Raw genomic sequence first — 22,036 nt, forward strand, 5'->3', positions numbered from 1 at the left:
CAGTGCATTTTATTAGCTTTTCACAGCTAGACAGAGCTATTTCATGTGTGCCATATAGATAACATTATACTCATCCCCGTGGAGTTATTCATGAGTCAGCACTAATTGGCTGAAATGCTAGTTTGTAAAAAGCACCGAGATAAGGGGGCAGAGGCTTAGTTGCAATGTGATCACAAAGGTAAAAATGAATATAACAATGTTGGTTATGCAAATGGATAATAAAGGAATTTTCTATCTTTTTAAAAAAAAAAAACATAACTTTCCAAGATAGAAGCTTAATATCTATGGAATGCATAGGTTCAAACGGAACCCCTTGAAGAACTTTAAGAACTAAGTTTAGGCTCCATGGTGGAGCAACAGGTTTAAATACAGGCTTGATCCTGACTAAGGCCTGACTAAACGCTTGAACGTCTGGGACATCTACCAGACGTTTGTGTAAAAGAATAGACAAAGCAGATATTTGTCCTTTTAAGGAACTAGCTGATAATCCATTCTCAAATCCTTCTTGGAGAAAAGACAATATTCTAGGAATCCTAATCTTATTCCATGAGTAACCCTTGGATTCACACCAATAAAGATATTTGCGCCAAATCTTATGATAGATCTTCCTGGTGACAGGCTTTCTAGCTTGAATCAGGGTATCAATGACCGACTCACAGAAACCCCGCTTTGATAGAATCAGGCGTTCAATCTCCAAGCAGTCAGATGCAGAGAAATTAGATTTGGATGCTTGAATGGACCTTGGATTAGAAGGTCCTGCCTCATTGGCAGAGTCCACGGTGGAACAGATGACCTAGGTCTGCATACCAAGTCCAGCGTGGCCATGCAGGTGCTATCAGAATCACCAAAGCTCTCTCCTGCTTGATTCTGGCAACCAGACCAGAGAGGAGAGGAAACGGTGGAAATACATAGGCCAGATTGAAGGACCAGGGCACTGCTAGAGCATCTATAAGTTCCGCCTGGGGATCCTGGGACCTGGGAAGTTTGGCATTCTGACGGGACGCAATCAGATCCAATTCTGGTGTGCTCCATAGCTGAGTCAGCTGGGCAAATACCTCCGGATGGAGCTCCCACTCCCCCGGATGAAAAGTCTGACGACTTAGGAAATCCGCCTCCCAGTGCTCTACTCCTGGGATATGGATTGCTAAGAGATGGCAAGAATGATCCTCCGCCCATCGGATTATTTTGGTTACCTCCATCATCGCTAGAGAACTCCGTGTTCCTCCTTGATGATTGATATAAGCTACAGTCGTGATGTTGTCCGACTGAAATCTGATGAATTTGGCCGCAGCAAGCTGAGGCCACGCCTCAAGCGCATTGAATATCGCTCTCAGTTCTAGAATGTTTATCGGGAGGAGAGTTTCCTCCCGAGACCATAAGCCCTGTGCTTTCAGGGAGTTCCAGACTGCACCCCAGCCTAGCAGGCTGGCATCTGTCGTTACTATGAGCCACTCTGGCCTTCTGAAACACATTCCCTGAGACAGGTGGTCCTGAGACAACCACCAGAGAAGAGAATCTCTGGTCTCCTGGTCCAGATGCAGTTGAGGAGATAAATCTGCATAATCCCCATTCCACTGTTTGAGCATGCATAGTTGCAGTGGTCTGAGGTGTAGGCGGGCAAAAGGAACTATGTCCATTGCCGCTACCATGAGTCCGATTACCTCCATACACTGAGCCACTGATGGCCGAGGAATGGAATGAAGAGCTCGGCAAGTGGTTAAGAGTTTTGATTTTCTGACCTCCGTCAGAAATATTTTCATTTCTACCGAGTCTATCAGAGTCCCTAGGAAGGAAACTCATGTGAGAGGGAAGAGAGAACTCTTTTTTATGTTCACCTTCCACCCGTGAGATCTCAGAAAAGCCAACACAATGTCCGTGTGAGACTTGGCTAGTTGGAAATTCGACGCCTGAATTAATATGTCGCCTAGATAAGGCGCCACTGCTATGCCTCGCGGCCTTAGCACCGCCAAAAGGGACCCTAGCACTTTTGTGAAAATTCTGGGAGCCGTGCCCAACCCAAAGGGAAGGGCCACAAACTGGTAATGCCTGTCCAGAAAGGCAAATCTGAGGAATTGATGATGATCTCTGTGAATAGGGATGTTTAGATACGCATCCTTTAAGTCCACGGTAGTCATATATTGACCCTCCTGGATCAACGGTAAAATAGTCCGAATAGTCTCCATCTTGAATGATGGTACTCTGAGGAATTTGTTTAGAATTTTGAGATCCAAGATTGGTCTGAAACTTCCCTCTTTTTTGGGAAAAACAAATAGGTTTGAGTAAAACCCTAGCACTTGTTCCTCTTTTGGAACATGGTGGATCACTCCCATGGTATGTAGGTCTTCTACACAGCGTAAGAACGTCTCTCTCTTTGTCTGGTTTGCAGACAATTGAGAAATGTGAAATCTCCCCCTTGGGGGGGGAGTCTTTGAAGTCCAGAAGATATCCCTGGGACACAATTTCTAAAGCCCAGGAATCGTGAACATTTCTTGCCCAAGCCTGAGCGAAGAGAGTCTGCCCCCTACTAGATCCGGTCCCGGATCGGGGGCTACCCCTTCATGCTGTCTTAGAGGCAGCTGCAGGCTTCTTGGCCTGTTTACCCTTGTTCCAAGCCTATTTAGGTTTCCAGACTGACTTGGATTGGGCAAAATTCCCCTCTTGCTTTGCAGCAGGGGAAGCTGAAGCGGGACCACCCTTGAAGTTCCGAAAGGAATGAAAATTATTTTGTTTGGTCCTCATTTTATTTGTTCTATTCTGAGAGAGGGCATGGCCTTTCCCTCCAGTGATGTCTGAAATCTCTTTCAGTTCAGGCCCGAATAGGGTCTTTCCTTTGAAAGGGATGTTCAAAAGTTTAGATTTTGATGACACATCAGCCGACCAGGACTTAAGCCATAACGCCCTGCGTGCTAAAATGGCAAAACCTGAATTCTTTGCCGCTAATTTAGCCAGTTGGAAAGCAGCATCTGTAATGAAAGAATTAGCCAACTTAAGGGCCTTAATTCTATCCATAATATCCTCTAATGGGTCCTCCATCTGAAGAGCCTCTTCTAGAGCCTCGAACCAGAAAGCAGCTGCAGTAGTTACAGGAACAATGCACGCAATAGGTTGGAGAAGAAAACCTTGATGAACAAGTATTTTCTTCAGGAGACCCTCTAATTTTTTATCCATAGGATCTTTGAAAGCACAACTGTCTTCGATAGGTATAGTTGTACGCTTAGCAAGAGTAGAAATAGCTCCCTCCACCTTAGGGACCATCTGCCACGAGTCCCGCATGGTGTCAGATATGGGAAACATTTTCATAAAAACAGGAAGGGGAGCGAACGGAATACCTGGTCTATCCCACTCCTTAGTAACAATATTCACACAATCCTCTTAGGGACTGGAAAAACATCAGTGTAAACAGAAACCTCTAAGTATTTGTCCATTTTACACAATTTCTCTGGGACCACTATAGGGTCACAATCATCTAGAGTCGCTAATACCTCCCTGAGCAATAAGCGGAGGTGTTCAAGCTTAAATTTAAAGGCCGTCATATCAGAATCTGTCTGAGGGAGCATCCTTCCTGAATCAGAAATTTCTCCCTCAGATAACAAATCCCTTACCCCTACTTCAGAACATTGTGAGGGTATATCGGATACGGCTACTATTTCCTTCTGTCTGAGAATCATCTATTGCAATATTTCTAAGTGCTAAAATATGCTCTTTATAATTTATAGACATATCAGTGCAAGTGGGACACATTCTAAGAAGGGGTTCCACAATGGCTTCTAAACACATTGAACAAGGATTTTCCTTGATGTCAGACATGTTAAACAGGCTAGTAATGCAACAAGCAAACTTGGAGAACACTTTAATCAAAGCAAATAACACTTAGAAAAAAACGGTACTGTGCCTTTACGAGAAAAAAAGCTGCACAAACTCTGCAAAAAACAGTGTAAAAAAGCAGTAAACTCAACAAAATCTTTACAGTAGCATCATAAAGCCTTAGTAACTTTGCACAGCTATGCAAATAAACAATTAACCCCTTAATGTAAAAACCGGCTTGACAAAACGTCAAAAACCGGTAAAAACGTTCAGCAACTTGCCACAGCTCTGCTGTGGCGCCTACATGCCCTTTAGAGACGATTTGTGGGGGAAAAAACTTATTTAAAGCCCTCAAACACAGTAGGAACCTCTGGAGAAGCAGCTGGATGTCTCTGAGGAAAAGAAACTGCGCAACTGAGGCGCGAAAATAGGCCCCTCACACCTCACTCGATGTAATGGGGCCTAAAAGAAACACAACAGAGTGTTTCTCAAACTAGCCATGTGGGTTAATAACCCTTAAACAAGCCACAATGACCCCTTAAAGTCCCTCAAAAAACGTTATATTTGCAATAAAAAAACGTTTTTTCCTATTAGTGTCACCAGTAACTAATGAGCCCTTTATGCAAGCTGGGATTCCTACTAAGTGTCTGAATACAGCTTACCCTTCCCTCATGGGGATATTGCCAGCCTTTTCTAGAATTATCACAGTCTGTCTAGAAAAAAAAATAGACTGAACATACCTCAATGCAGTTTAGCCTGCAAACCATTTCCCCAACTGAAGTTTTCCTGTACTCTTCAGCCCTTGTGAGAACAGCAGTGGATCTTAGTTACAAAGTGCTAAGATCATCATCCTCCTTGCAGAAATCTTCATCCCTTTTCTGCCAGAGAGTAAATAGTACACACCGGTACCATTTAAAATAAAAAAACTTTTGCTTGAGAAAATAAAAACTAACATTTTTGTCACCACACTCACTTTACCCTTCCTAGTACTTAGAGTAGGCAAAGAGAATGACTGGGGGGTGGAGCTATATAGACAGCTCTGCTGTGGGTGCTCTCTTTGCCACTTCCTGTAGGGAAAGAGAATATCCCACAAGTATGGATGAATCCGTGGACTCGATACATCTTACAAGAGAAATAAAACATTTTCAAGTAGACCCTTTAAAGTTCGCTACAAATATGTCCTAAAATTCAAGATGTTACCAATTGGCAGAACCCAATTCTTCAAACCATGAGAGTGAACAGACATAGTAAGAGTTACCACCCTTAAAGGACCAGTAAATACAGCAGATTTGCATACTCAAAAAATGCATGATAAAGACAATGCAATAGCACATAGTCTGAACTTAACCCCTTAACGACCAAAGATGTACAGGGTACGTCATACAAAAAAAGGCCGTTAATGACCAAGGACATATCCTGTACGTCGTTGGTGTCTTCAAGGGGGGGGGGAGCAATCCTGATCACTTCCAGCCGCTTTCATGTTATTGCAGTGATGCCTCGATATTGAGGCATCCAGCAATAAAAAAAAAGTAGTCATCCGATGCATTGGACATCGATGGTCGCGATCATTGGTGGGTGGGAGCCATTGCAGAGAGGCAGGTGGGCAGCCTTCGATGGGGGTTGTGCGTCAGAGGGGGGCGAGATCACATGCGGGGACACCGGGAGCGCACACGAGGGGCGGGTGGGAACGCTACACTATGGCACAATTGTTGTAAAATAAAGTGGGAGAGAGGAATGAGGCAATTTTCATCTAAGGAATCTGGGAGGGGGTGGGGGGTTGGTTATTGAGGGAGGGGCAGCTACACTACAGAAAAATTTGCAAAAATGAAAAAAAAATAAAAAATTAATGGCAAAGATGGCACACGATAAGATAAAGGGGGAGGGTTAGATAGCTGTTTGGGGATCAGGGAAGTTGGGGGCTAAGCGGGCGATGCTACAAAGCAGAATATGGTTAAAAAAAAATAAAAAATAAAAAATTGTGGGGTGGGGGAGGAAAGAGAACTGTTTGGGAGGGATTAGGGGGTGTGATGTGTCAGGTGGGAGGCTGATCTCTACACTAAAGCTAAAATTAACCCTGCAAGTTCCCTACAAGCTACCTAATGAATCCCTTCACTGCTGGGCATAATACAAGTGTGGTGCGCAGCGGCAGTTAGCGGCCTTCTAATTGCCAAAAAGCAACGCCGAATATGTCTGCTATTTCTGAACAAAGGGGATCCCAGAGAAGCATTTACAACCATTTGTGCCATCATTGCACAAGCTGTTTGTAAATAATTTCAGTGAGAAACCTAAAGTTTGTGAAAAAGTAATCTTATTTTTTTTATTTGATCGCATTTGGCGATGAAATGGTGGCATGAAATATACCAAAATGGGCCTAGATCGATACTTTGGGTTGTCTACTACACTAAAGCTAAAATTAACCCTACAAGTTCCCTAATTAACCCCTTAACTGCTGGGCATAATACACATGTGGTGCGCAGCTGCATTTAGCGGCCTTCTAATTACCAAAAAGCAACGCCAAAGCCATATAAGTCTGCTATTTCTGAACAAAGGGGATCCCAGAGAAGCATTTGCAACCATTTGTGCCATAATTGCACAAGCTGTTTGTAAATAATTTCAGTGAGAAACCTAAAGTTTGTGAAAAAGTAAACATTTTTTTTTTATTTGATCGCATTTGGCGGTGAAATGGTGGCATGAAATATACCAAAATAGGCCTAGATCAATATTTTATGTATATTCCCACTCCTGTACCATATGAAAGCCATCAGCCAATCACAAATGCATTTACAGCATGTGCATCTCTTTATTCTCTAACTTTGCTTAAAGTGTCAGTAAACGTAAAAAATAATGTTATATAATTCTGCACATAGTGCAGAATTATATAACATTATATTAGCCTTATCGTTATAAAACCTTATTTGCCCTTTGAATTTTTTAAAAATATGACAGGTTTTCAGACCCTCTCTCTGCTGAGCGGGTCTGTTTTTTTTTTTACACAGCACATCGGGTCAGCTGTATAGTCACAGCACGGCCCGACCGCGCCATAACACTAAGTGCAGCTCGCTCTGCTGTCAGACAGAGCAGGAGCGAGCTGCACTTAGTGTTATGGCGCGGTCGGGCCGTGCTGTGACTATACACCTGGCCCGATGCGCTGTGTAAAAAAAAAAACAGACCCGCTCAGCAGAGAGCAGAAGAGCGTGTCTGAAAACCTGTCATTTTTAAAAAATTCAAAGGGCAAATAAGGTTTTATAACGATAAGGCTAATATAATGTTATATAATTCTGCACTATGTGCAGAATTATATAACTATTTTTTACGTTTACTGTCCCTTTAACTAATTAATGAATCCTCACACAATTTCCTTTATTGAATCCATCCCTCTGATCTTGTAATTCTTAGTCTTCTCACCTGGGTGTAACTTATCTCCCTGTCTTCAATCAATTAATTTAGTAAACTCACTTGTCTGCTGAAGCCTTATAAATTTTAGACCAGCTAAGGGGTAGCATTTGGAGAGCATTACATCTCTGTAAGCTCCCATCTAAGTGAACATCTTTAAGTGGCAGCACTAAGAATAAGACAAGAATTGAACAAGATTTGAAGAAGATTTGCAGGCAAGCTAAATAATTTAATTTCAAAGCAATCTTTTGCACTTAATATTCTGCTATGTTTTCAGGACTGCTTTTCTTTTTAACAGTCTCATGCCTATACCACAGGCATGCTCATACCTTACCCTTCTCCACATGCAGTTTATATAGGCCCCTCTCTCCTTTCCGCTCCTTACCTTAGCTCTCATGAACTACTTTCTATTTTAAAATCTATGTCACTAAACTGCACCTCCTCACAGAAATACCCCCACTGCTATAAATCTCATTCTCACCTACTCTTACTTTCCATCTTGCTGCTATTAGCATCAGGCGACATCTCTCCAAATACTGCGCCCACCCACATTCCAACCATTACCCAATCACGCACTCTTTATAGAAACTTTAACAAAAGCAACACACATAACCTAATTTCCATCCAATGCACCCCATATGCACACACTCCTTTCACCTGCGCACTATGGAACTCTCATTCTGTCTGCAACAAACTTACAACCATTCATAACCTGTTTATATCAAATGCTTTCACCCTTTTAGCAATTACCAAAACCTGGCTATCTTCTTCTCACACCGTTTCCACTGCTGCTCACACATGATGGTCTTCCCTTTAGTCATACCCCTAGGCCAGGTGAGAAACATGGCGGCGGTGTTGGGATCCTGCTCTCTCCCTCCTGCACTTATCAGTACCTACCTCCAATCCCATCTCTCTCCTTCTCCTCCTTGGAAGTCCACTGTATTCGCCTGTTCTCCCCCCTCTCCCTCAGAGTGGCAGTCATTTATCGCCCTCCTGGACCGACCTCCCAATTCCTTAACAACTTCGCCGCCTGGCTTTCTCACTACAAATATACCAACCCTAATTTTTGGGGACTTCAACATTCCCATTGACAACCCATCTGCCCCTGCTGCCTCTAAACTTCTTTCACTCACATCCTCCTTTGCTCTCTCACAATCAAGCCTATTCCCTACTCACCATGATGGACATTGCATCAACCTGGTATTTTCCTACCTCTGCTCTATATCTGACCTCACCTGTCGCCCTTTTCCCGTTTCAGCCCATCACCTGGTTACCTATAATATTAATGCAACAGCTAAACCCACTTCTCCATCCCGCCCCCGCACCTGTAGAAATCTACACCCTGTGGATCCGCTCCAATTTTCAAAATTCCTTCAAGATCTCCTCCCTCACACTTCCACTATAACCTGCCCTGATCTTGCTACAGCCAACTATAACAAAACTCTCCTCTGAACTAGACACTTCTCCACTGGGTAAACTTATCAACAGTTATGGCTTCAAATATCACCTCTATGCTGACGACACCCAAATCTACCTCTCCACCCCTGTTCTCTCTCCCCATCTGTCCTTTCTCATGTCAGCAACTGCTTATCTGGTATCTCTTCCTGGATGGCCTCTCACCACCTAAAGATTAAACATGTCCAAGACTGAGCTCCTTCTTGTACCCCCCCCCCCCCCAAGCTCTATGCCGACTCCTGACTTCTCTATCCCTGTCGACGGCATCACCATTTCCCCATCGCCCCAATTCCGCTGCTTCGGAGTTACACTTGACTCAAATCTATCCTTCGTCCCCCACATCCAAATCGCTTTCTACATCCTGCCGCAACCACCTACGCAATATTTCTAAGATTCGCCCTTTTCTGAGCAATAACACCACAAAGCAAATAATCCACTCCCTTATTTCCCGACTTGACTACTGCAATAACCTACTTACTGGCCTTCCTCGTTCCCGCCTCTCCCCCCTTCAATCCATCCTAAATGCCTCTGCCAGGCTAACTCACCATTCCTGTTGCTCTGAAACTGCTGCACCTCTCCGAGAGTCCTTTCATTGGCTCCCCATTCACAGCAGAATTAAATTCAAAATGTTCACCCTTAAATACAAAGCTCTTACCAACACCGATCCCCAATACCTATCCTCTCTAATAAACAAGTATACTCCAGCCTGCCCACTAAGATCCAACAATGACCTGCTCCTTGGAACTCTCTCCCTCGTGCTGTCAGGCTTTGCCCTAATCTTTCTTCCTTTAGATGCTCCCTGAAGACTTTTGTTCAGAAAAGCCTACCACCCAACTCAATAATAAATTAATTTCACTTCCCTCATCTAACTCTGCATTAACATCTTTCTCAATCTTGCAGTCCTCACCTCCTGTTTCTCAACCTCCTACTCTTCTAGATTGTAAATGCTCTTAGGAATAGGGCCCTCAAGTCCTTCTGTATTTGTAAGTTTTTTTTCTTGGCTCTTACAAGTTTTATATCATTATTTATTTCAATTAATTGTGCCCATGGACAGCGCTGTGGAATATGTTGGCACTTCATAAATAAAGTATAATAATATATTCTTTGCATTCTTGCACATGCTCAGTAGGATCTGGTGACTCAATATAAAAAGAAAATTGGAATTTAAAAATTGCATGCTCTATATGAATCATGAAAGTTTAATTTTGACTCGAGTGTCCCTTTAACAACAACCTGACGTTTTTTGTTGCTCCGCACCAAAACATAGTAAGAGAAACTGAGAAAAGAAAAAAAAAGGGGAGATGCTCTCATCAACAGGCTGTCACACTCAACAAATTAAACAATGAAAGCTGAGCTGGAGCTGTATAAATGATTGTGCTCGACATTTATTTCTGTATTAAAGGCAAATTAGCTATATTTTTTAAACATACTCAAGACTGCCAAAGCCCACCAAACACAAACAAATCTTCATTATTTCTAAATCAAACTTGCTTTTTACATACTTTTCTCAAAGGCAAGTGGATATGACACATTAACATCACTCCACTGTGGCATATCCCCCAGTTTATCTCTGCTAGCCCCCCCCCCCCACCTAAAAAAAAAAAAATAATAAAAAAAAAAGAAAGCTTTGAGTTAACAGCCAATCCGTGTCTATAGCACACCATTACAGAGCACTCAATCATGCTCCCCAAGGTTGCTGACTAAACAGAAACTAAAGCAGGACCCAATAATTCCCTCTACCTCATAAATTAACGTGGCACTGGTAACCCATTTGCCTACTATCATAATATCCAACCACTTTTTAAACGGTGCTTTCAAACCCTGAGGCCACTTGCATCATAATAAGATGTGCATGGTATAACTTACAACTTCTCTGCAATGATCAAAGCAAGATACTAGTAGCCACGGGGGCACAGATTGGCATGATATCAGGCCATTGCACAACATTCAAAGAGTCACTTTATCTGCATTTATAGAAATAAAATGGTTAAATCACAGCTGCAAGTTTTTTGTACAGCACTGATGTAACCCCTTGTTTGCTGTGAGTTAATTAAGGAATTGCACTGAGATTATGATATATATTACTATCATGTACAGGGTGCTTCAGTCATTGCCAATAACAGAATTTTAATTTTGCTCATCACAGATGAGCTCTAGGTATTCACAGGCATGCTTCAGTGTAGCCAACAATCAGCCATGGGAGAGTCATTAATTTACACTTAACCCCTTAACGACCGAGGACGTGCAGGGTACGTCCTCAAAAAAAAGGCAGTTAACGCCTGAGGACGTACCCTGCACGTCCTCGGTGTGGAAAACAGCTGGAAGCGATCCTGCTCGCTTCCAGCTGCTTTCCGGTTATTGCAGTGATGCCTCGATATGGAGGCATCCTGCAATAACTCTAGATGGCCATCCGATGCAGAGAGAGCCACTCTGTGGCCCTCTCTGCACCGTACATCGATGGCCGGTATCGTTGGTGGGTGGGAGCCGACTTGGGAGGCAGGTGGGCGGCCATCGATGGGCCGGGTAATGTAGAGGGGGGCGGGATCGGGGGCAGGGCCGATGGGGGCGCGCACGGACGCGTTCGCGTGCACGGGGGGCGGCGGGCGGGCGCGTGCATGGGGCGGGAGCGGGTGGGAACGCTACACTACAGAAAATATAACTGTGCATAAAAGTTTGAGAAAGGGGTATTTTTATTTGAAATATAAATCGAAGGTATCTAGGAGGGGGTGGGGGGTTGGTCTTTGGTGGGGCAGGGAGCTACACTACAGAAAAGGGGAAAAATAAAAAAATATAATCAATTTTATTCTAAACTGGGTACTGGCAGACAGCTGCCAGTACCCAAGATGGCGGCCATTAAGACAGAGGGGGCGAGTTAGAGAGCTGTTTGGTGGGGGATCAGTCAGGTTGGGGGCTAAAGGGGGGTCCTACAGAGCAGCATATGTAAATATGCCTTTTCTTTAAAAAAAAAAAAAAGCCCAAATATAGCTTTTATTTTAGTACTGGCAGTTTCTGCCAGTACTTAAGATGGCGGGGACAATTGTGGGGTGGGGGAGGGAAGAGAGCTGTTTGGGAGGGATCAGGGGTCTGATGTTTCAGGTGGGAGGCTAAGCTCTACACTAAAGCTAAAATTAACCCTGCAAGCTCCCTACAAGCTACCTAATTAACCCCTTCACTGCTAGCCATAATACGTGTGATGCGCATTTAGCGGCCTAAGTACCAAAAAGCAACGCCAAAGCCATATATGTCTGCTATTTCTGAACAAAGGGGATCACAGAGAAAAATTTACAACCATTTATGCCATAATTGCACAAGCTGTTTGTAAATAATTTCAGTGAGAAACAAAAAGTTTGTGAAAAAGGGAACTTTTTTTTTTATTTGATCGCATTTGGCGGTGAAATGGTGGCATGAAATATACCAAAATGTGCCTAGATCAATACTTTGGGTTGTCTGCTACACTAGACTAAAGCTAAAATTAACCCTACAAGCTCCCTAATTAACCCCTGCACTGCTGGGCATAATACACGTGTGGTGCGCAGCGGCATTTAGCGGCCTTCTAATTACCAAAAAGCAATGCCAAAGCCATATATGTCTGCTATTTCTGAACAAAGGGGATCCCAGAGAAAAATTTACAACCATTTGTGCCATAATTGCACATGCTGTTTGTAAATAATTTCAGTGAGAAACCGAAAGTTTGTGAAAAAGTGAACGATTTTTTGTATTTGATCGCATTTGGCGGTGAAATGGTGGCATGAAATATACCAAAATTGGTCTAGATCAATACTTTGGGATGTCTTCTAAAAAAAAATATATACATGTCAAGGGATATTCAGGGATTCCTGAAAGATATCAGTGTCCCAATGTAACTAGCGCTAATCTTGAATAAAATGGTTTGGAAATAGCAAAGTGCTACTTGTATTTATGGCCCTATAACTTGCAAAAAAAGCAAAGAACATGTAAACATTGGGTATTTCTAAACTCAGGACAAAATTTAGAAAATATTTAGCATGGGTGTTTTTTGGTGGTTGTAGATGTGTAACAGATTTTGGGGGTCAAAGTTAGAAAAAGTGTGTTTTTTCCATTTTTTTCTCATATTTTATAATTTTTTTTATAATAAATTATAAGATATGATGAAAATAATGCTATCTTTGGAAAGTCCATTTAATGGCGAGAAAAACGGTATATAATATGTGTGGGTACAGTAAATGAGCAAGAGGAAAATTACAGCTAAACACAAACACCGCAAAAATTTAAAAATAGCCTTGGTCCCAAACGGACAGAAAATGAAAAAGTGCTGTGGTCATTAAGGGGTTAATGTTTAGCTGTGTTGTCTTAGCCTTTATGGGGGGGGGGGGGGCAATGCTTTAAACACACAGTGAATTGAAAGGTACAGTATAGTCAAAATAAAACTTAAAAGGGTTTACCCACCAAAAAAACTCCCTCCTTTAATTTGTTCCCAATTATGCATTTTACCTGCTGGAGTGTATTAAATTGTTTACAAATAGCTCCTTAGCCTTTATATTGACAATTGAAATAGCTGATTTAAAGGGACACTCAAGTAAAAATATACGTATTCATATACAGCATGCAGTTTTAAAGGGACAGTCAAGTATAAATTAAACTTTCATTATTCAGATAGGACTTTTAATTTTAATCAACTTTCCAATTTACTTTTATCATCAAATTTGCTTTTTTCTCTCTAAACATAAGGTAGGCTGATATGCTAATTTCTAAGCCTTTGAGGGCTGCCTCTTATCACATTCTTTTAAATCTCTTTTCAACACAAAGAGACAGAAAGTACACGTGGGCCATATAGATAACACTGTGTTCAGGCACAGGGGGTTATTTAAGATCTAGCACAACACAATGCTAAATTTAAGACAATAGATGATAAACAGTCACAGTCATGTGATCAGGGGGCTGGAAGAAGGTTCCTAGATACAAGGTAATCACAGAGGTAAAAAGTATATTAATATAACCGTGTTGGTTATGCAAAACTGGGGAATGGGTAATAAAGGGATTATCTATCTTTTAAAACAATAACAATTCAATGGTAGACTGTCCCTTTAAGACATTTTCAAATTTACTTCCATTATCAAATGTGGCACAGTCCTTTTTATATTCACACTTTCTGCAGAACAAGATCCTAATGAGCTTGTGCACAAGTTCACAGGTATACATATACTAGTCTGTGATTGGCTGTTGTCTGTCACATGATACAAGGGCCGGAAAATAGGAGAAAAAAAAAATCTACTGTTTATTTGAAATTCAGAGTAAGTGCTATTGCTTTGTCTTTTCATTATGCACTTGTTAATTATGTAATTCTACTGCATTGAGTGGTATTCGCTATTGACAAACTATGTAAACACATCCAGCAAAAGAAATTGCATTCACAGTGGGAGGTGGAAGAGATAAAGCTCTAAAATGTTAATTTTCAATTGTTCTTTCTAAGTATTGTACAGAGAAAGAGATAAGAAAGGGTAGCATTTGCATAAATAGATAAGATATGATCTGTCAGCGAACCAAGCCTATTTTGATGGGCTGTGGTTTCAAAGAGCGAATCCAGCTATTTATTTTGCAAAAAGAAGCATACATGAGAAATTTTCCACACATTTTATAGGCTGCAGGTGGTATAACAAGTCATGGGGAACACATTCAGAAAAAAATCAATTTTTCAGTGAACTGTCCCTTTAAATGGTTCAGAAAGACCATGACATTTTAAAACTACACAATTTACTACCACTATAAATGTAATTTCATTCCCTTGGTATCTTTTGTTAAAGAGTAATCCCTAAGTGAGTTCAGGAGCATGCATATCTTTAGTCATCTGGTAACAGTGTTTGTTTAGAAGAAACCGGTGTCACTACTTATTTTTATAAATGTATGGTATAGAGATACTGCCACTTTAAATTATTTGTTTCCCTTCGTGTAAACTTGTTTTGTGGCATTTAGATGCTATGTATCAATTAACATTATTTACAAAGTTAGTCTAAAGGACTAAAAAAAAGGATATATTAAACACACTATTAATCCTTTTTGTATAATGTGTGGTTGGTGTATTAAAACATAATACTTAGTTTTTTTCTTTATTAAAAGTGAGTATATGGTTACAAATAATCAGGTACAATTATCTGTCTTATGTTTATCTTTAACCTATTGTGATTCAGAAAGAATAAACTTATTAGGTGAATAAACGTATTATTATTGGTAGCAAACCGGGATTATATATCCTAATACTGATATTATCAGGTTAGATATATTTCTGTCAGTGATATCAGCTTCATAACCTTCTGATATATACTATGTGAAAGCACCAAAGTATTAGCTAGGTGTACTTGATAAGATAATAAAGTTACTCTATGACTGTAGCTTTAAACAGAATCAGCAAATTTCTTAACTCAGCATCTGAAAACAATGAAAAATAATTATTTATATTTACCGATTAGATAAGTGTTACATTTAGAGAGTCTAACTCCCAAAGATATTACATGTATCTATGGTAATTTGTATATAGACAGTTGTAGCAATCTTTATAACATTTAGTAACCACTGTGAATTGACTCTTCATGTCAGAATAAATGTTACAAACGTAGCAGCTGTTAGATAAGTTATGTTCTTGATCCTGTCATTCACATTTATATTTGAGCAGGGAAATAGAAAGTTTTCGTCAGTTGTTACTTATAGTCTTTTGTTAGGTAATCGTATCACTCTTTATAGTCTATATTATGCTGTACAACTCTTATTAGCCTCTGCTCCTTATATCTACCAGAAAATATCAAGCATCAATTGCACTATTATGTAAGAGATTCAATTCAAAGCCATATTGGGACTTAAAAAGGCTCTCGCCAGCCCTCTTCCCTTACATGTTTCGCCGGCTAACAGGCTTTCTTGAAAGGCAAGTTGGTATAACAATTCAGGGAAAAACAAGTTTACAGTGAACCGTCCCTTAAAATGGATCGGAAAGACCATGACATTTTAAAACAACTATGCAATTTACTACCATTATAAATTTAATTTCATTCTCTTGGTATCTTTTGTTAAAGCGTGAACCCTAAGTGAGTTCAGGAGCAGGCATGTCTTTAGCCATATGGCAACAGTGTTTGTTTGCAAAAGTGGTTACAGTAATGTTACACATAATTGCAAACACTGCTGCACTAGACTGCTAAAGAAACATGCCTGCTCCTAAGCTCCCATCAGCCTACCTTGGTTTACTGTTCAATTAAGGATACAAATCGAACTAAGCAAATTTGTTAATGGAAGTACAAAGAAAAGTTGTTTAAAATTGAATGTTGTATTTGAATCATGAAAGTTTTTAATTTTGATTATCTGTCCCTTTAATGAAAATTCAGTTAATAAAGTACAGTAAAAGTCTTAAGTAGATCTGCTTCAATAGTTAAAACTGTTTATGTAGATGACAACTAAAATTTCAGCTTCAAAACAGCAGTTATATTAAAGGATTACTTTCTGTTATAATTTTTAAGCTAAACAACTAACATATTAAAGTTAATAAACATTAATTAAAACCTACTGACCTATATTTTCTCCAAAACGAAGTTTCATAACGTTCTAAACGATGATGTCACGTTATCCTGCCCACTATTTTCAGCACTGCATGTTCTAAATACTTAAACCAATAACTTTGTGTTTAAAGCGCCATTTTGAAACCTAGGTATTGTAAACGGATTGGTAAAGAGCAAAGGATACCCACGGAGTGGGTTTGGAAAACAATTAAATTTGCAGACAAGATTTCTGATATACGGTAGAGATATGTTAATGAATTGCTATTGATAATAAGCGTATTTGGGGTAGTTACTTAGTAACAGGCATAGAAAATATTTACTTACAGTGGCCCATTAATTAAATATCCCTCCTTATATCTTGACCATCAACATGGATGCACAACAGCCCTTCTTTTTACCGTACAGACTAAAATGACATCAAGCCACTTAACACATAATATAAATACATGACAGCAAACAAAATTATTTATATAAAATTAAACAATTCCTTAACCCTTTAAAAGTTTTAAATATATTTGTATTATCTCCTATTATTAAAAATATATTTTAAAAGGAACCAAATTCAAACAATATGAAAACATAAGATTTTCTGAACTAAACAAATCCATTTGCACCTGATGCCTAAAATTGGAAGACTTAATTGCACCGTCATATTGTCCTTTGCGCGGACTGTTTTTTGTAGGCCGCACCTGGCAGCTGCTTGCATTCATCTTAGCCACACCTGGGAATTACAATTAACAGCATACCCCAGAGGAGCAGGAAACAGGGTTTCACGCTAACATAATGACATATGTGAAAATAACTAATAAATCTCTCCTTTCATTACAGAAACTTATCGGGAGCTCTAGGAGCATTACTCTTAGAGGGCCCATGGAAGAGAGTATTGCTACAAATATAGACTAGAAGGAGCCTAGGGTCAGTATTCTTGCTCAGAGAGTAGTTCTGCATAGCTGATTGCCACCTCAATACCAGAAGCCTGCAAGTGATATCATATTATATCTGGCTGTGGACTATGATGGAGAAACGTGTGTGAATCAAGAAGTTAAAAATATTGCTTCAAGTATGTTACACAATTTAAGATTTAGTATCTTCCCCCTTTGTCCTGAGCAATTTTGTGTGTTACAGTCAACATTTGTATTAAATCTTTTTTTTGTTTGTATGTTTTAAAGGACACCAATACAAATTCACACCTATGTCCACTAGCCCTAGACTAGAAAAAAATTGAAATGGACTAGTAAGTAATAAAGAAATTAGACTATTGCCTATAATTAACTTTAGTAACTTTTGCTCTCCTGTCTTTAATGCACTGGTAAATTATAGCAATTTTCCAGGTAGGTAGCTGTGTGTAATATATATATATATATATATATATATATATATATATATATATATATATATATATATATATATATATATATATATATATATATATATATACATATACACATACATACATACATACACACACACACACATATACACACACACACAAAATAGGTGTATTACAGCGGCTGCCATTTTTCCATACAAGTGCAACTCACTTGGGCCACACACACACTATCTACATATCTTGCTAAACAAAGCAGTGACATTTGCTATAACTGTATACATGTCAAAATATTGTGTTCTGTAACTCCTAAATAACTTTCTCTGGCTTGATGAAACACGCTCTAATGATTTTAAGAAGGTGACACACACGCTCCATCTAGTTGCTCTCCGAGATAAAATAAATATTTATAAAATTGTATTTATCAAATATAAAAGTATGTGATTTTAAAGAAAAACTTATGGAAAGGAATGGGAAAAAATAATGTGTGAAATTAGTGCTGCCATAGTAATGACCACATATAAAGAAGTGCTGCATGTGTCAAAAAAAAATTGTTATGCACTTATCTATGTTTTCATTTGTAATAAAAAAAAAAAAGAAAACAAAGTAGATCACTTTACAACAAATGAATTGCAATATCGTAACAAAGGGATACAGTCATTTTAATGGAGAGCTGAATGGAGGTTGGACGCATGTGCAACCCTAACAATAAGCATACTCGCTCTTTAAGTAATAAGAATATTATTATTGTTCATGTAGGTGTCTTGGGCCAATAAAAATTAGGGCCACAGGCCAATTTGACACCCCTGCCCTAGCACATACTGTTTCCAAAAAATACTATAACTACATATGCACTGCATAATAAAGGGAAATTCTAGAACATTAGTTGTTGCGCGAGTTGTTTGTGCCCAGCATATTATCAGGGATTTTATAGGTTTGAAATATACATTAAATATTATGAAATGTTAACCTAAATTTTAAGTGTAATCCTCACCACACCTCCAGAGGTAATCTGGGAATTTAGGTTTGTACACATCACGAACAACCAACTGGTCCAACACATGACACTCAATCTCAGTGGTGTACAGACCTATCAGCTTAGTTTTCAGATCCACAGAGACATGGAGAGGGTGCCATTTTTTTATTTATTATTTTAGACTGGACGTGTATTTTATGATTTATAAAAATTATGTAAAATTATTACGGATTGTAAAATTACTACTGATATTATGCTGGTGCCAAATAGCCCCATTTTGTTAAAGAGATAGGAAAGTCAAAATTAGTCTTGGATAATTCAGATAGAGCACGTAAATTTTAAGACAGTTTTAAATTGAATGATATTTTCAAATGTACTTCTTTTCTTGATATCCCTTGTTGAAAAAATAATACGCACATATCCTACACTAGTGGGAGCTAGCTGCTGATTGGTGCCTGCACACATTTGTCTCTTCTGATTGGCTAACTAGATGTGTTCAGCTAGCTGCCAATAGTGCAATGCTGTTCCTTCAGCAAAGGATAACAAAATAATTAATCAAATTTGATAATAGACGTAAATTGGAAAGTTGTTTAAAATTTTATGTTCTATCCAAATCATGAAATAAAATTTTGGGGTTTCCTGTCCCTTTAAGCACTGAATAGAATGTATTTTTATAGTAAACACAGTGTGTGAGTTAACTTGCATTTGTGTATAAAGGCATTTTTAAATTGTGTATTTGTACACAAACAACATTATCTAAAGTATCATTTGCAGATTATATATATTTATTATATATTATATATAATTATATTATATATATATTACACTATATATATTTTTTTATATATATATATATATATATATATATAGTGTAAGAATTACTGTCTCATATATATATATATATATATATATATATATATATATATATATATATATATATATATATATATATGTGTGTGTGTGTGTGTGTGTGTATAAGAATTAGGTCTCTAATACATGTGTTTATAAAGATGCTTGTATGTACACACAAAATGATTTTGCACACACCCTAGGACCATAGCTAGATTTCTTGGTACTATGACAGGATTTCCTGACAGAGAGGGTCTTACACTGTAATTACATTATGAGCAGTATGTGTCCTGCTGTCTCCCACGTCTCTGGCTAAGAACAAACTGGGGTATGTTATAAATATGACTGCCTTTGCTATTTACCTGGGCTCAGGTAACACAATCTTCTTACTGGCCCTGGCAGCCGGGGTGGACTTGCTCTTCTCCATCGCCATCAGATAGCTGACATCGGCCAGCACCGCCTCCAGGTCCGCCATGTTTGAGAGAGAGTAGAGCTGCAGCACACACAGCAGCCGCCGCCAAACCCGGCCACAGATATACACCACAAGGGGGGAAATACAGCAACACAACAAAAACCCTCTACCTTCACAGCAGCAGTCTTTAAAAAATAAAAAGGTAAAACCAAAATAACCCAAACAATAAATAAAGGTAAAAATAAAGCTTTGTTTTCCCCAACACAATATGTAATCTTATTAGAACCAGTCCAAGTTCTCGTTATTACTTTAAAAAATAGGTTTTTAAATATCTATATTTTTGGTGAATTTTAAAGACAGTGGAGAAAAATCTTTGAGGATGTGGGGGGATCTGTACATTGATTTTAAGAAAGGTATATGAGGTCACGAAAGGATTCCACAGTACATATAGTATAAATTAAAAATAACACATCCTTCCTAGATGGGGCCTCTTTTTAGTGCTTGAAAAAAAACGAAAGAATTTTCTTGAAGCAAAAGGGTTGTGGTGATGATATAAAAATAAGAACAAGAAATCCAAATAAAAATCACTCCCGCCTTTTAAACAAAAAATAAATCCAAGTAGAAGAAAATGCAAATTCAGTTGATACCCAAACATCAAAAAATATCAGTATTGGGCCACTTATTCATTAAACGGGGATTGTTGTTTCTCTGACCCACTGTTTTCCTCTGCCTTGTAAAACTAGACTCGATTCCTGCAGGATTTCCTACTGCAAAGAAAAGAAAAAAACACAGGATTCCTTCAAAGAATAGGCATGATTTTTGCTTGCAGAGAATTCAGGCTGTTTTGTCTACAAAATGCTCCTTAATTCCAATCTCCAACATGTTGCAGATTTCATGACACACACAGGGAGCAGCAGACACATCCAGGCTGTCCGTGTTAAATGCTTCCTGATAGAGGAGGAAAAAATAGGAAAATCCGTAAAAAGACGTTTTGCGGGCTCCGCTTCTCTTAAATCCCAAGGGGCACCCTGCTGCATGAATGTGTAGCGTGCTCTAATGAAGATTAAAATCAAACTAAAAATTAAAAATGCAGCACAGTTAATACGAAAATCACGCTTTTTCTATGCAGCAAATGGCAGAGTTAAATGTGCTTCCTCTTGTTTCTCTGCACATTGACGTTTCTCATAGAAATGAATACACAAGCATTATCACCCTTCAAATTCTCCAAATTCATGCAGCATGTAAAAAAACAAAACACCTCAACAAAACAAGATATTTTTTAATCCCTTTGAAGGATCCCAGCAAACACAATACCCGTTTTCCATAGCAATGTTATCTCTGCAACAGCTGTGTTTTGTGTAAGTATTGAAACTCCAGCAGATCCACAAAAGAAGGGGCTCCAAAACGTCCTTTTAGAGGGCTGATAATGTATTTTTTTCTTTTGAACATACAAGATCTTTCCTTTCTCGTTCTTCGCTGACAGCCTCCAGCTTCTGTGCAAGGCTGTGTTACCATTAGCTTAGAAACTGTGATGTCTGTTACTTCCTCTCCTGTGTGTGAAAGCAGAAAAAAGACACCACCAAACTCTGGGGCTGGATTATTTCAGTGCTCTGGATCTGGAAGAAAAAGAGTGAGTGTATAGAAATAGGCAACAAGTGTTTTTTTTTTTTCTCCACTGCAAATAGAAACGAAAACACAGACATGCCTAATGATTGTCATTTTACATAAAGGGTGAACTAGCAATGGAGTTTATCCTGGCTGGCATAAACATAAAGAAAACTAATGGGATATGTAACACTTATTGTATAGCTTAACAAAGCAGTTTTAACAGCTCTGCCTTATTGATTAATTTTATTTAATCAGAAAAGTATGAAGCAGGTGTTCTTTTGGCTAAAAGCAGACTACATAATTATTGTTTATAATGTTTAAGAATATGCAAGAGATGCCATTTACTCACAAAAATATGTTTAAATCTACTGTATAAAATTAGAATGTTTATAGATAGAATTCTATCTGCTATTCTGTAAACCAACTCCCTCATATTTCACTTTAGCCAACCTTTTAGAATGAAAACATACACCACTGTAATTTTCGAAAAATACAAATGTTATTCTTTACATAATGAATTACCTTAATGCAATACTTCTCATTAAAATGTGATTTGCCAATTTAATTTTTTTTAAGCCAGTGAATTAATACACACACACACACATATATATATATATATATATATATATATATATATATATATATATATATATATATATATATATATATATATATATATAAACTGTGCAAGTGTT

At 38.8% G+C, this 22,036-nt stretch overlaps 1 protein-coding gene across 1 annotated transcript in view; it reads right to left on the bottom strand.

Moving 5' to 3' along the window:
• Positions 1 to 21,241, bottom strand: part of GRK3 (G protein-coupled receptor kinase 3) — a 737,240-nt gene extending 715,999 nt beyond the window's left edge. The window contains exon 1 of the mRNA XM_053702091.1: positions 19,684 to 21,241. Coding sequence (XP_053558066.1) covers positions 19,684 to 19,796 — 113 coding nt within the window. The 5' untranslated portion in view covers positions 19,797 to 21,241. The remainder of the gene's footprint in view (positions 1 to 19,683) is intronic.
• Between the last annotated feature and the right edge of the window lie 795 nt (positions 21,242 to 22,036).

The sequence above is a fragment of the Bombina bombina genome, chromosome 2 (assembly GCF_027579735.1).
Source record: "Bombina bombina isolate aBomBom1 chromosome 2, aBomBom1.pri, whole genome shotgun sequence".
Classification (NCBI taxonomy): Eukaryota; Metazoa; Chordata; class Amphibia; order Anura; family Bombinatoridae; genus Bombina; species Bombina bombina.